Below are 16,420 nucleotides of genomic sequence, written 5' to 3' on the forward strand. Positions count from 1 at the left end.
AGTTGGAATCACAAATATGGTTACCAACAGAAAAGAAAAAAAATACAGCACTGTAACATCTGGGTTTATTTAATGTCAGTAACTTACTGGCATCAACTGGAGAATATAAAGATGTCTTCTTTAACTTTCAATATTAAAGAGGAGACCAGGGATATGAAATAATGTTTTCCCATATTTTAAATTATTTTTACAATACTATCTAGACTTAGAGGACAATAATGAAAATTATTATGAATTTAGCTGTATAGCATACATATATAGCAGCTGTATACATATAGTGTACATGTATAGAAGCTGCATAGCAGCTATATTGACTTTTCAGAACTGATATTTTTTTCTTTCTCATTTACTACAAAAGAACATAAAGAAAGATTTTGCAAACACTATCCTTTGGAACCAGCAAGTGATAAGCAAAAAGTCTGTAAACCAACATAAAAACATGTGGGTCATGTGATACACAATCCTGATAGTACAGCACAATAATATAACCATTCCCATGAGTTATTGAGAGTTCAGGTTCCTGCCATAATTTAGCTGCTGACACAGATTAGAATGAAATTACACTGCAAAGCACTGACTATAACCAACAGCTTGGGTGGTGGCCCCATCTTCCTATTGATCTATTACGTTGCCACCAGAAGAGGAAGCTACATGTGTGATGCGTTATAAACATCTAGCTTAATTAAGAAAGTCTTCTTCCTGTTAACTCTTTCCCAACACATATACATTTTGATGTGAATATTATTTATCCACCTAACTTGTATACTACAGAAAGAAATAGTAGGAAGTTTTTCCTCTTAACTACTATTTTCTTTCTCTAAAAACTCTGCTTCCAGAGTGACAGGACACATTGGCCTTTTCAGCATACTGGTTTGCCTCTTTTATACACTCAGCAGGATACGTCTCTGTCAAGAGACAAATGTAAGCTATCCTTAATGGGCAAACATCTGTTCTGCTTATCTTTACAAAGGTAAATGGCTTGAATGTGTAATAATTTACGTCCTGGACATATATTTCAGTTTCCTTAACCTCTTTCTATTAAACATTACACACATTTATACTATGTGCTGGGATCTGGGATGGAATTATGAGATAGTCAAGCTAGTGCACACTTGATCCTGTAAATCCAGATGGCAGTGGAACACGGCAAATATATCAGCATATGTCCTGAGCCAGTACAACTGCATTCTTTGGGAAATGGCACCTGCAGTGATGTGGCTTTCTGGCTTGGATAAGTTTGCGCACACACAGCTCACCATGCATTCCATTTTCAGTTCTATCACTGACTCCTACTGGACCAGTGGATTGTCTTGCTTCCCCTCCTTTGGTTCTACATATATAAACTTCTAAAAACTTACCTAAATGTAATGCTAAAATCAAATACAAGAACGGCTTTTTTTATTAGCTTGACTGAATCTTGATGACAAGTACATGCTGGAAATATCAGAAAAATTCTGAAGGTGCATTTCCCACAGACCCATGAAAAAACCAGACATAAACATGAGTGAAAACTAAAGTTTCCCCTTTCCAAATAAAGATAAAAATGATGAATTTTCATGTCACCATTTGAAGGTCTTTAACTGACAGGACTGCTGTTTGCCTTCCTGAGCTGGGTAATAGAGACAGAAAAAAAACATTAAGGGCACACATGATCCATCAACTTACGTGTTTCAGCTTCTCTCATCATGGGTAGTCTATCCAGGGTAGATCAAGACTCAGAAGTTGCTGATGCCATAAAAAAAAAGAAGCAAGTATTGTTCTAGTTCCTTGCTTTTAAAGGGATCGTTTCCCATTTTCTCATCAAAGGGATTGCCTTTGTAGGTGTAGCAGGGGAGCATTTCATTGCTCTCACTTTTGTGTATCATTTATCTTGAGATGTCAGATGTTGTCAGGTGCACTTTCAAAGGTACAAGACACAGAACATGGTGAAGCATCATTACTGAAAGAACATGATCTTACCCAGATATTGTAGAAATTGAAGCACATGATTGTTGCTGATGCAAAGGTCATGTCCTAACCTCTTGCTTTAGTTTATATTACAATGAGGTTTTTTCCACTTCTTGCTTTTGCTTTCTTTCTTTTTTTTTAAATTTCCTTCCACTCCTTCCTCTCCCTTTTTTAGACCTCACTTTCCAGTCTCTGATTTTTTATTTAAACACTCATTGCACTCTCTTATTATCTTGGTGTTTAGTTATGGGTGCATGATTTCCCTTTTGCTGCCATTAATGTAAGTAAATTCCCATTCTCCCAGCAATTCTGTGTGGAAATAAACATGATCATTAATAATTTTACAGCTCGCAGACTCGGGATAATGGCACTGGTGAAAACAATAGTGGAGGTAAGAACTGCAACAGTTTTCCAATATTATTCCAGAGTAGACAAACTTCCTGACTTGTCTTTAATTTATGAACAGTCGTCTTAGTGTTTCATACGAGGAAAAATTATAACATCTCCACCTACTTTGTATTGCATCTTAGTAAAAATTTCTACACCAGACATGCTAAAAATATTTCGGTCAATTTGAGGCTGCTATCATTTTTTATCACAGTTGACACTGTCACTCTTGTGCCCACAGCTAACCCACTGGCACTGTGCATCTGCTAGCTCTTGTGCATTCCCCAGCTTTGGATCCACCACATACAAATTCAGGAGCCACTTGGAAATGGGAGAAACCAGTGGAGCAGCTGACAGCCTGCTTTCATTTGAGTCAATATTTTAGCTGTATTTATGTTGATCCTTAGAACAACGGGGTCTTCTGAAAGATTCTGTTAAAAAACAGAAGAAAGCAATGTAGTAAAATTAAATTTTCAGTTACTTTTTCTTCCAAAAAAAAAAAAAGAATCTTACCTAATTGTACTATCTGCTTGACCACATGAAATCAAATCTCTGAAAGGGCAAATAATTTCAGAATTATTTATAGAAATTAATTTTCTCCTGACAGAAATAATACCTTACATAATAGTGAAGAGCTATAAAAGCGGACTAAATCACTAGCAAACATTCTTTATCACTTTGACTAAGTAATTAAAAATTAATTTCTTGCAGAGAAATCCTTTGTGGGAGAGTGGATTATCTGCCTTCCTTCTTTGTGGCCTGTGGTGTGAAAGCACATTCATCAACAAGGGACTCTATCACAGTGCTGTTGTGCTCCAGTGGTTCCTGGTTGCAGAGCAATCTCTCAGAGCTCCAAGCTGGGTGTGTCATTCCTAGGTCAAGCCATCTTGAAGTGATTGGGACACAGTCAATATGGAACCCATACTCTGAAGAAGCAGCACAAAGTTCTTTACTGCTGGTCTATATCAAGATGACAGGATATTTCTACCTTTATCAGGAAAAAAAGAAAAAGGTTATTTTTCCTGATAAAGGTAGAAATGACAGCTATGTCATTAGTCCTCTCCATGAATATGCGTTTTTTAGTTAGTTGAGTTGTCAGCAGTAGTGTAATGCCTTAGTCCTCTGCACTGACATTTCTAATCATAGAAGGCTGGAAAAGATCTTTATGGTCATTGAGTCCAGGCATCAACCTAACACTGCAGGTCTGTCAGCTCCCCATGTCCCTAAGTGCCACATCTACTTGTCTTTTGAACACTCCAGGGATGGTGATTCCACCACTTCCCTGGGGAACCTGTTCCAATGCTTGACCATCCTTTCAGTGAAGAATTTTTTCCTAATGCCAAATCTAAACCTCCAACAACATAACTTGAAGCTGTTTCCACTTGTCACTTGGGAGAAGAGACCAACCCTCACCTTGCTAAAACCCCCTTTCAGATCACTGTAGAAAGCAATAAGATCTCACCTGAGCCTCTTTTCTCCAGGCTAAACAACTCCAGCTCCTTCAGCCACTCATCATTATGTTATTAATCTTAAGAAAATACATTCTTTGACTTCTATATTTCAAGACTAATCAAAAAGATATTTAATCTGTGAGACAGGGAGCAGCTAACAAGCAAGCTCTAAGTGATGTCCAGATGTTAGAAAGACAAATTAGTTGTTGGTAGAACTGCCTTGTTAAGGTTTAGGGCTTGACATGTTTCAATGATCTCAGACCTACATGGACGTTAACAAAGCTTGGGAATAAGGATGTACCACTGATAGTGGACACAAGGAATGTAGAGTTTACAGGCCACAAGGACATTTGTCATAAACCCCAACAACAGGAAGAAACCAATAAAGACAGCTCAGAAACCATGCTGAATCAGGCCCAGCTGGGCAAAAGGTAATTGGCAGTGGGTAAATTGTGACCACTGACCCAAAAGATTGAGTATGTGGACTAATCAGCATGAAAAGTGAGAGAATCATTAACCAATAGAAGATAGAACACTGATTGTTAAGGGAACTATGTAATTTGCAGATAACGGACCTTAACGCCTTTGTTTGCTAAAATGGATGAACAATGAAAAGTTTTGGTAGTTGTCATGCCGGCTTTGTGCGTTTGTCACCCAGCACCCCCTTCTGTGCAGAACTGTAAATACATCGAAGACCTTGACTCTGCGTGGACTGGCCTCTTGAACACCACGTGAAAAAAAAAAAATCTATTTTGGGACAATTAGACTTTTGTTCCAGGCCTTTTGTTCCAGAGGTGTGGCCTCACGAGTGTACAGGGGCTGGCCACATTTTATCTGACACGATGCCTTGGGCCTTCTTGGCGACCTGGACACGCTGGCTCACGTTCAACCGCCGGCAACCAGCACCCCCGGGTCCTTTTCGACCGGGTCCTTTTCGACCGGCCGCTTTCCAGCCACTCTGTCCCAAACCCGTGGCGTAGAGACGCCAAGTGCGGGACCCGGATGTTCAGGCCAAGGAGCAAAGGCGAGGAGAGGAAGAGTCACGGGGTTTGGGGGAGGAACCAGCGCGCTTCTCACTGAGGCGGCCGCCGCGGAGACCGCCGTCCGCCGCCGGGGAGGCGGAACCCTGGGGACGGCGCCGGTCGTCAGCCGGCGCCCTTTCGCCGAGGCCTTCCGCCGTCCTGCCGTTACCCCGGCAACGGCACCGCCGGCGCAACGCGAAGCCCGGGCCCGGCCGCAGGATGGTGAGGGGCGGCGGGGCGGTGAGGGATGGTAGGATGGTGAGGGGCGGCGGGGCTGTTAGGGATCGCAGGATGGTGAGGGGCGGCGGGGCGGTCAGGGATCGCAGGATGGTGACGGGCGGCGGGGCGGTGAGGGATGGTAGGATGGTGAGGGGCGGCAGGACGGTCAGGGATCGCAGGATGGTGAGGGGCAGCGGGGCGGTCACGGGCGGCGGGAGAGGCACCGCCGAGGGAGGGCCCGCTCTTACCCGGTTCCTCTTTGCTCTCTGCCCAGATGCTCTCGAGGGCCAAGCCGGCCGTGGGGGGTACCCCGCCGCCGGGAGACAGGCGGAGGAAGAAAGGGAAGGAGGTGCCACAGTTGGAAGAACTCTTGGCCCAGAGGGACTTCACCGGCGCGATCGCCTTGCTGGAGGTGACGGGCTCCCCTCGGGAGAGCGGTGTCGTCGCTGCCAGCCCTGTGCCCTCAGGGCTGCGGGGCGAGAGCACCCCTTTCCCTGCCTTGTGACCCTCTCGCCCCCTTGGGGCCCTGCAGCGGCATCTGTTGCTCCTGGCTTTACAGAGCCGGCTTTGGCCTGTGTGGGCTGCCTGCTGCTGCCCTTGGAAATGTGAAAGCAGCTCCACCCCAGCAGCATCCACAGCTGTCGAACCATCCACGATATATGATAGCCTAGTATTGCTTTGATTATCTGTGGGGCTTTAGAAACTGTGGCAGCTAACAAAATTCTTACATTCTTTATTCTCTGCAAAGTTTAAACAGCACGTGGGTGAGGATGAGGAGGATGGCAACCTTTGGATCGGATACTGTGCATTTCATTTGGGTGACTACAAGAGAGCTCTGGAGGTAAGGTGGGGAAATCCTGCTTCCCGAGGTTGGAAATTGGCATGTTGTGATAAAGTAATGACAACAGGAGGAAGATGGTCTGCAATAGAGAACAGCCCTGCTAGCCAGTTAAAGTACAAATGTACTGTAATAAGGCAGATGCTCTGGGAAGCAGTTTGGATTGGGAGAAAAAATGGTATTTTGTCTATGAAAATAGAACTTGTTAAATGTTATATACTGACTTATTTCATACTAGGCTCAGTAGCTTAATTTGTTCTGTTGAATGTCTTTGTTCATGTCCTAAATCCATCATTCCCTTTTTGCAGCTAGGTTTCCACAGTTTCATTTTTCAGGTTTAATAATATTTCTGTCTTCATTGTGTAGCTTATCTGTGATAGGTAGGAAAAAAATCTTTCTTTAGAGGTTGATGCCCTTGACTATTTAATGTACTTTATTGGTCTTTGCCTTTTCTTGTATTAGGTAATTCGATTAAATGAGGTGGTCTTCTTTTCTAAAAGCTTTAAGTCACTAAAACATATGGTAATTGTTCAAATATGTACATTTTAATGTTTGCCTCTTACAGTTCTGTTGTGTCCCTTCACTGTGAAGTATAACTGAAGTATAGCTGGTTTTGCAGTCTTTGAACTTGCTTTCTCCAGAATCAATATTAAAAACAGAAGTTAATTTAAAGTATTAACAAAAGATAATAAAAAGAAAATAAATAGATTCTAGAACAATGATGATATTTTCTCTCTTAGATAAATGGTCACATGTACAAGATGCATACATGAGATGAAAACTCTAAAGCTTCTAAGAAAGGCACAAGGCACTCTGCCCTTTAAAAATATTGAAGAGAAAAATGTCTATTGGAGATATTAGAAATGCTCAGTGAATCAAATGGATGGTAAACACTGTATAGAAGTAGTACAGGACATCACAGTAAATTAATGTTCATGTTTAGACTTGTGGAATTTAGATATTATGAATACAACAATCAGTTCCTGTTGTTAATTTTCATCTAGGTATTAGGTGTTAATAGGGAGTGAAAGTTTAAAAAAAGAAAGATGTTCAAATGAAAAATAACTTGCAATTTCTTTGAAATAAGAAATAATATGAAAACAAATTTGAAATAAATTCTGGTTTTTGAAGTACCCAGTAGATGCTTTTATAGCCTGAGGAGATTTTACATGTTTCCTTCAACGAAAAGGCGATGGCTTTTTTTAAAATTTTCCTAATTAGTTTTTGCATGTGGTGTTTGATTCACCACTAGGTGATGCTCTTGATTCAGGCTTTTAAACACTGCAACATAGCCTTCTTTTTCCTGGTTATCTGCCCAAGAGGGAAAAATAAAAGGTTTGTATGAGCGATTTGTAGTTTGATTGATTGTGTATATTTTAAGTGAGAGATCACAGGGCTTGTCTTCCCGGATTTAATACTGGTTTTTTGCACAGTGATAAGTCCTGATAGCTTTGTCATTTTGTGTTGACATGTTGGAAATGAGCCTGTGCATCTCAGCCTAGTTTCTTCAGGGACAAAACACTCTAGTTTTAATTTCTAAGACTGTAGGTCTCATTCCACCGTGGAGGCTGAACTGCCTTTTAGTTATCAAATTCCATGTTGAAGGGTAAAATGCTGTTATCTCATCTGCTATGTTACAGAGGTGTTGTTGCTGTATTCTCAAGGACAAATTCCTTGATAATCCATACCCTTGAGATCTTGGAGCATTCTTTTGGGGAGTGCCAAAAGCACTGTAAATAAAATACTATGGGTCAAAGATTCTGCTGAATTATCCAGAATGACATTGCACATAACTTAAATGATTCACACTGCTATGTGTTCCTGCAAGTGACAACACATAGTATTAACAGTGCACGGTCCATGTTCCTGATGAGGGTCTGCAGAAATCACACTGTTCCATGCTTTTATTAATGGTGATATTTAAATAGTGAGCCAGGCGTCTTGGTTGCATAGCAACTTTTGGAGAAGCTTGCGAATTGTGGTGAAGTGGCCATCATGCACCACCAAGAGAAACAGAGAAGAAGTGAAAAACACACAGGTGTCCATTCCAGCTCCAGGAATATCTTCAGAGAGAATGACAGCAAAATCTCTGTCACATTCATGTGAGAGAACTCACATTCTCTTATCACAGGCACACCGACAACAGTTAGGTGTCTTCTAGGTAGAGCACTAACCTCAGCCTCACTGTGGTCATACTTTCCCCTTCTTAACAGCAGATGCCTTTCTCAAAGGTTATGTCACTGCCACTGGTCTGGTGGGATCACCCCTACTGCTGTAGCCCAGTTTACAAATGCTATTGCAATGGGCTTGACTTTTCCAGCAGTGACGGTGCAGTTCTTCCTGGGGGACCGACTAGCTTCCTTCATGGATAAACTTATTTTTACTGAGTAGCTCATGTCTTCCTGGCATCATGTGGCATCCTAGTATATGGTGACATCTAATTAGTTATCTGGAATCTTTCACATCTAGTGTCCATAATGGTAAAAAACCCATCTGTCTTTCTGCAGCAGCTGCCACTTGTTCATGGCTCTAATCTAAAATCTGAAAAATTTCCCAGTGTCACCCAAGTACCAGAACAAGAGCATCAGGCCAATTACTCTGTTTCTGAGCTGCCTGGTCTTATAAATTGAATCAGCTGGGGCCTTAAGAAAGTGATGGTTTATTTTATTTTTTAATATCTGTATCTACATCTATATCTACATGTATATTTAAAAAAAATTATGAGAAAAATTGGCAAGGGCAAGTGCACTTCTTGGTTGGATTCAAGAACAAGTTTCACACTTGCAGTCTGTACCCTCTACCTCTAGGCACACATGGTGCAGCTGCTGGACATGCTAATGCCATTTTGGCTCATCAACTGCACACATGAGTGCAAAGAATAATCCCTGGGCCAGAGCCTTCAATGCATTGTTTCTCTCAAAATCCTACAACCAGCGAGCAAGAGTCTCTCCAATCTGCCACTTCCCTCCTGGCAGAGAAGTAGGAGCCATTCTACCACTTCACTGATCAGGGCCTCCTGCCTTCTTGGCTCAGGATAATTTTAGTTGAATCGTAAGTCATAGAAGGAGCAGGGCTGTACTAGGGTAATTGTTCATCCATGGGCAGTATCTGGTCTTGCTTGAGTAATTCTGTGAGAAGTGTGAGAATACAGGTACACTCCAGTTCCTGATAGTTGAAGACATAAAGTTAAAAGTAGATTTTTTAGCTCTGGGAGTTCTCTAGGCCTCTCTATGATGTCCGTAGCCAGGTTACAATAAGTATCTCATTTGAGCACATGTCGAGCAGCCATATATGTTGGCTTGTTTATTGGCTCTTCAGCATCTGTGTTTATGGTCTTGGAGAAGCCAGATATGTAATAAGGGCATTGACCTGGCCCTCCACATGGTCAGTACACTTGCATAGTTGTGGGCAATTGACCTGGCAGCCTGCTTTTGAGAAAAACTGTGTGTGTCTAATGATAGAGGCATGAGAAGGAGGATAGTAAAATAGCAAGGAGTTGTTAATGCTGCTGGATGGCAAAAGCATGACACAGGTTGACTCTTAGGACAGGTTTGAGAGTATTTAGTTTGTTTGGGTTTGTTGGTTTATTTAGAAAGGAGGGGGGAAAGTTCTTGTGAAGTAGTCTTTGAGCGACTGGTGTTGAATGGCTTTCAGTGAGGAAAGGGGCAACAGCACATAGTCCAGACACATGGCTCAGAACTACAGGATAAGGAGCACTAATAGTCCTAATTTTTATTTAATGTGTCCATAGATTCACATTGGTACTGCTAGAACACTCTTTATGTATTGCTTACTTTGAATGGCCAGGCCAGAACATAACCTGTGTTTATGCACTTTGTCTTTTCTAATTAATCTGCCTGAAGCCCTAGTCAAGAGAGACCTTTGGGTGCATTTAATCTGAATGAATTTTGAAAGATTCCAGATGGTCCCAATAAACAGCAGTGGCCTATATCTCAGAGCTCCTTGACAGGCCTACGTCAAGATTAAACTGACCTCCGTAGGAAATGTTGGCCTCTATGTAAATGCTTTATTTTTAAAATTATTAATAATTATTTATTTATTTATTTATTTATTTATTTATTTATTTATTTATTTATTTATTTATCTATCTATTTACTTACTTACTTATTGTAAATACTGTTGGAATGCTAGTCCCTGAAATATGAGCAAGACTGAGCTGGCTCTCAAGGTGCTCCTTATGAGTATCTTCTCAGTTTGAGTGCAGTTTACTTTTATTTGACAACAAAAAAAATTTCTTTATGCTTGCAAACTCTAAACTTTATTGTTGTCAGCATATCCTGAGATTTGCTATCTTTTGGGCATCTCTTATTTTATCTCATTCTCTGTGTGTGTATATATATATGTGTGTGTATGTATATATCTATATATATCTATCTGCCCTTCTCCCCAGAGGTAAGAGGTCTCCCACCCACAGAGGCTCAATCTGCTAAACTGTCCCTAGGTAGAGGGGACTTCCAATTCATGTTTGGGGAACGAGTACAAAGTCAAGGGGTTGTTTTGCAGGGAGGGAGGAGAGGCTTGCAGTGATCTGGAGTACATGGATGACATTCCTTCAGCAGGTCTTGTGAGAACCTTGCGTTACCCTGCCTGCTTTGGCATATGCTTCCTGCTTCCATGGCTGGATGAAGAGCAGGAGAACTAGCAGCAGGCACTTCCATTGGGATGGTCCTTCCTAGGAATCTATCAGAACTGTGACACAGGAAAAAAATGGCATTTAGAGATCTCTATGCCTTTGTTTTTAGTACCTGTTGTTACTCTGAGAAAAGATGCTTATCTTCAGGAATATAATTGTTTAGTGGGTGCAACGTTTTTTGTTTGAAAGAAGTGGATTGAAAGATTGATCTGTTAAGCTTTTGCTGTTTCACAAATAACAAGAAATGAAGCAGTTTGTGTGGCAGAATCAAAGGATGTGTAATCAATGTGGATGTGTAAGAAATATCAGAATATGCTATCTAGAGCCTTTCTATAGCTGTTGGCTGTAAATCTTAAAATGGGAAATGGTAACGTTAGGAAGAGGTTATTAATATTTACTACAAATTACTAATCTTCATCTATAAGGAGATCTTGAATTTGCCCAATACCAATTTATAGGCTTGCATTTTAATGCAGTGGTCTCCAAACAATTTTGCTGTACCCCTATTTGTAAAAAAAATTTTGAGTACACACCCCCAATGTATATACACGTCTATACATTTATAAATTATATACATGTACCACTGGACTAATATGTAATTATAAAACATATACAAAAATATGAACTAAAAAAAGTACGTGATAAAATGAAACACAATTACAAATATTTATTTTAGTTATTAGTAACACAAAAAAAATTACTTCCTGCACTTGATGTTATTATATTGCATAACCTCAGACTTAACACACACTTCCAAAGGTTTAATATACACTAAGACACTACCTACATGTTTAAAAAACTACATTTAACACTTGCTGCAGTACGTATTCACAACAAGATTTCTCTGGTGATTATGGCTCCCAGGCTTTGACTGGAGGAGAACTTAGGAAAGCAACAGAAGTTGGATATACTGATGCTTTTATTGCTTACATATATTGGGGCTTATATATATGTAAATAATATTTTTAATAATATATTTACAAGATAAATATGTTTTATATCTCTGTAACTTCAATATTGACAGTCTTGCTTATGTGTGATGATTTATGGCACTGCTTGTCCCTGTGGTCTGTTATATTGTTGTAAACAAAAAAGTAGGAACATAGCTTAAAATAACAGTTTTGTTGTAAGGACTGCAGTGAACTTCAGAATAAATTGTTTGATCTCAGTCATTTACTGATACATTGTAAAATCATGGAAGAAGGAATTATAATACAAGTATGTGCTATTACACATTTTTTTTAAATCAACCCTCTCTTCTGTTACAGGAATATGAGGCTTTAACCAAGCAAGCAACTTGCAAACCAGATGTTTGGGTGAACCTTGCCTGTACCTACTTCTTTCTGGGGATGTACACGCAAGCAGAACAAGCAGCTTTGAAAGGTGAGATGTATGGCTCTGTTGGAAAAGACTGCTTATCGATTTGAGCACTTAAAGTAATTTCCAGACAAAGTATGCAATAAAGGATACTTTAGAGTGAAGTTTTTTGGGTTTGGGGTTTTGTTTGGGGGTTAGTTAATTTTAACTTTCATTTAACGGCAGAATTATGATGCAGTTTCCTTCCTAAAAATATCTTGGGCATGTGGAGCAGCTGGAACTAAAAGAAGCATCTGGAAAATAATTTCTCTTATTAATTTCTAAATACAAAACCCAGCATATGCCAGCCAGCAACAAAAGGTTACTTTTCTTTTGACTGATTCTGTGTCCCTGAGCCAGCACAGATGAAGCAAATTAAGCCAGTGAAATTATAAAAAACAAAGCTTCTGAGAGAACTAAGCATTCTCCCTGGTGAAGACAAGAGCTCTGTTTATGTAGTTTTAGTGACTTAGTAGGTGGTCTCATTGCCTTATAAGTCAGATGTTAGGTATCTGATTCTTCAAGGCATGGAGTTCAATAGTCACATTATTACAGTTCTACTTAAATCTGAACATACATGGGTTCATTTAAAGAGGAGAAATGAAAATTAGATTCTAGGGCAATTTTCACTGCTTAAAAATGTTTCTGTAGCTTAATTTTGTTGTCCATCACTTTTTATGTATCTTAGGGATTTATATTGTTTTCTATAACCATAGTATGTCCGTGCTTTTTAAGTAGAATTAATAGTAGCAATATCCCACTCAACTTCTGACTCTTGCCTTCTTAGGATAAAACTCTTATTGAAGGATGCATTTTCTTCTTTTTTTCAATAATTTTCTTGTCTTGGGCTGCAAAATAGTGTAGGAAGAAAATAATAGTGTACTTTCTTCTGCTGTGTAAGAGTGCCTTCCAAAAGGACAGCTTTGTAGCATTTTAAAAAAATAATTAGGTTCTCATATCCCTTTAAAATCCTCTGAAAGACCATGCTGAGCTTGGATCCCACACCTAGAAATGTTTTTTTTAATTTTCAATTGTAAAAAAATCTCATGCAGAGCTTTGTAATTTGTATTGTTTGAGAGGTGTGTAAATTTCTAATATTCACAAATAATTTAATCTTTAATGTACCAAAAATTTGAGTTTTGGAGATTGCAACCTAGAACTTGAAGTGAATGTAAAAGTAAATGGGCAATAGAGCTTTGAGATGTCGCTGTGACCTAAAGCATGGACGAAGCACACAGCTGTATCCTGTACCAGTTGAAGCCATTGTCATCAGCTTCACATCTTGTGAGTGACAGTAAGCCATTCTAGAGATGATATATACACAGCTGGCATGCACATTCATTAACTGTGAGCTGGAGGGGAGGTAAGGTTGGTGTTTGTCATGCCTCTTCAGATTAGTTAGTAATAATATGGTAAGTGGCAGAGCAAGGGGTGCAGTTAGTGGTACTTGGGTACTGGAGGCAAGGGTGGGAATATTAAGAAAGCAAGAGCAGAAAGGAGTGTGGCTGAGGGAGGGAACAGAAAATAAAGGCGTGGTCACATTAGTTCAGTTCCTGATCAGTTCTTGATTTTGCATAATTGTTTAAGAGCGACAGCATGCCAGTTCTTATAAAGAGGTGCTTAACCTTTGTTGTGAGTACTGTAATCCTGGTGATTTCTGACTTCTTAAGTTTGGTGGGGAAGCAGTCACAGCTGAGGATTTGTAATGCTTGTCCTTTCTCCTCTGAAAGCTTGCAGTTGTGTTATATTCCCCTTTCAATCTTTCTCATATTGAGTTTAAACCTTTTTATTTTTACTTAAATCAGATCCTCTTTTAGTTTTTTTTTAACAATTTGGGATTGCATCAGTGGTGGCTGTTTGCAATATAGTGTTGACAGCTGAGACCATATCATCATGTGCTCTCTTCCACGGTTTTGCAAAGACCTTGAAGAAAAATAAAAATACTTCCTTTGAAGAGGAAAAGTCTTTAGAAGAACACCATTTATCTAATACTGCTTTAAATACCACTGAAAAAATGATAGGTAGTGTTAATATTAGGCTCTTTGCCCGTTGCTATTTTGGGATTATTTGGCCTGAATTCTTGTATAGTGCATGCTGTTTATTGCTGCAGTTGGGCTAAACCCCTGAAAGTGGCATACTGCTAAAACAAATTAAGGAGAACTAATTTAGTTTCAGCTATAGTTTTAAATTTCTACAGTGACAGAATCTCTGTGTGAAAGGGAGTATAAATATCAGCTAGCTTTCTGGAATAGGTTTTCCACACAAACATGTAAATATCTTGAAATCAAATCAAGTTCTTTCTTGCCATATACTGTTGTTGCTTGAGGAAATTGTTGTTAACCATCATTCCATTAATGAGGAAAAATTTGTAGGATACTTAAAATTTAGGAAACTATCATTAAAAGGTATGAGGTAATTAATGTATTAATACAGATACATAATCCACAATCTCTTGTGGAGCAAGGTTTTCTCTTTATTTTATAATAGACGTGAATTGATCTCTTAGCTTGTTGTTGTTTAATTCAAATTCATGGAATAGAGGGGATGGGGAGGTCATTAAGGACTGCCAGCACAGCTTCACCAAGGGCAAGTTCTGCCTGACCAACCTAGTAGCTTTCTATGATGGAGTGACTCCATCAGTGGGCAAGGGAAGGGATATTGATATCATTTATCTGGACATCTGTAAAGCTTTTGACACGGTTCTTCACAACATTCTTCTCTTACAATTGTATAGATATGGATTTGATGGGTAGACTGTTGGGTGAGTTAGGAACTGGTCAGACAGCAGATCCAGAGGGTAATGATCAACAGCTCAGAGTCCCAGTGGGCATTAGTGACCAGTGGTGTCCCTCAGGGGTCTGTTCTGAGACCAGAGTTATTTAATGTCTTCATTAATGACACAGGTGAAGGGATCAAGTGCACCTACAGCAGGTTTGCAAATAGCACCAAGCTGAATGGTGCTCTTCACTCACCTGAAGGATGGGATGCCAGCCATAGGAATCTGAACAGGCTTGAGAAGGTCTATCTGTGAGAACCTCAAGAAGTTCAGCATGACTGAGTGCAAGGTGCTGCACCTGGGTTGGGGCAACAGCACCAGCTGGGGGATGAAGGGATGAAGGGCAGCCTTGCCAAGAAGGACTTGGGAGTGCAGGTGGACAAGAGGCTGGACACAACCCAGCCATGTGCACTCAGCCCAGAAAGCCAGTTGTATCCAAAGGAGTGTGGGCAGTAAGGATGAAGGAGGGGATTCTGCCCCTTTGCTCTGCTCTGGTGAGACCCCACCTGCAGTGCTGCATCCGGCTCTGGGGTCCCCAGTACAAAAAAGGACATGGACCTTCTTATGAGTCCAGAGTAGGCCACCAAAATGATGAGACAGATGGAGCACTTTTCCTACAAGGAAAAGGCAAAGAGATTTGGATTTTTCAGCTTGGAGAACAAAAGGGTTCAGGGAAACCTCATTGAGGCTTTCCAGTACCTAGACAGGACTTAAAAGAGCTGAACAAGGACCGTTAACACAAGCATGTTGTGATAGGACAAGGAGGAATGGCTTTTATGAAATGAATGAAAGAGAGTAGGTTTAGATTAGATACAAGGAAGAAATTCTTTACTGTGAAGGTGGTGAGGGGTTGCCCACAGCAGTTCTGTCCCTGGAAATGTTTAAAGCCAGGCTGAACAGGGCCTTGAGCAACTTGGTCTAGTGGAAGGTGTTCATGGCTAGGGCAGGGGGGTTGGAATTAGATATCTTTAAGGTCCCTTCCAATCTAAGCCATTCTATGATCTTCTCAGGAAAGAATAAAAATGAATATCAAAAGTCATATTAAAAAAAATTACTGCAAATATAACCTAAGTAGAACAAAAAGGCAATAAAGAAAAATCCTTCCTTGAAGGTTTTTCATTACAATTGTATTTTATCTCCCCTAGGCTTTCTTCCAAAATCCTTTCAGGTATTTCTGGCTTCTCCTTTTTTTCCCCTGTTGTCTGCTCATATTGCAGTTACTAATGTTCCTGGTTCTGAGGTGAAGGTAGAGTTACTTCCAAGTCAGCTACTGTTGTTTTGTAGTCATCCCATAGTGAAGCTGTCAAGTGATGCTTTGCTGACTCCTTTTGCATCTGTGTTCTCATGCATTGGCTGAACATATGTTTTCTGTGCTGTGAGTAGCAAATCTTGTCTTGAGAGAATGAGACTTAAACTATTGACCTTCATTAAGTATATAATAATAACAACAAATTATTATTTTTTTATTATAAAAACTAATACTCTTATGTTGCATTTACAGTTCTTTGCTTTGCAAGGGCCCAAGAACAGAAATTCAGCCTGGCACACTTGGACTGTGATCCTGACAACTGATACGAGTGTTTAGAAGCCAGCATAGTGCTTTCAGAAACTATTGGCTTGCACTAAGAAAGAAACTAAGAACTAAATTAGAAGAACTAAAATTGTTCTTTTAAACCACAAAATGTGCACATAAGTGGGGCTACAGTTAAGTCTGTTATGAAAAACAGTCTTTTCAGGATAAATGGAATCTTGGAATTAAATTTAAGATTC

General features: G+C 40.0%; 1 protein-coding gene across 2 annotated transcripts in view; it reads left to right on the forward strand.

Annotated features, from left to right (window-relative positions):
* Positions 1 to 4,963: 4,963 nt before the first annotated feature.
* IFT56 (intraflagellar transport 56) overlaps positions 4,964 to 16,420 on the forward strand; it is a 47,006-nt gene continuing 35,549 nt past the window's right edge. For both annotated transcript variants that reach the window (XM_084206066.1, XM_084206067.1), the window contains exons 1-4: positions 4,964 to 5,029; positions 5,301 to 5,438; positions 5,775 to 5,867; positions 11,787 to 11,901. In XM_084206066.1, the coding sequence (XP_084062192.1) occupies positions 5,027 to 5,029; positions 5,301 to 5,438; positions 5,775 to 5,867; positions 11,787 to 11,901 (349 nt within the window). In that variant the 5' untranslated portion in view covers positions 4,964 to 5,026. The remainder of the gene's footprint in view (positions 5,030 to 5,300; positions 5,439 to 5,774; positions 5,868 to 11,786; positions 11,902 to 16,420) is intronic.

This window comes from Fringilla coelebs (assembly GCF_963513975.1).
Source record: "Fringilla coelebs genome assembly, chromosome: 5".
NCBI classification, from domain to species: Eukaryota; Metazoa; Chordata; class Aves; order Passeriformes; family Fringillidae; genus Fringilla; species Fringilla coelebs.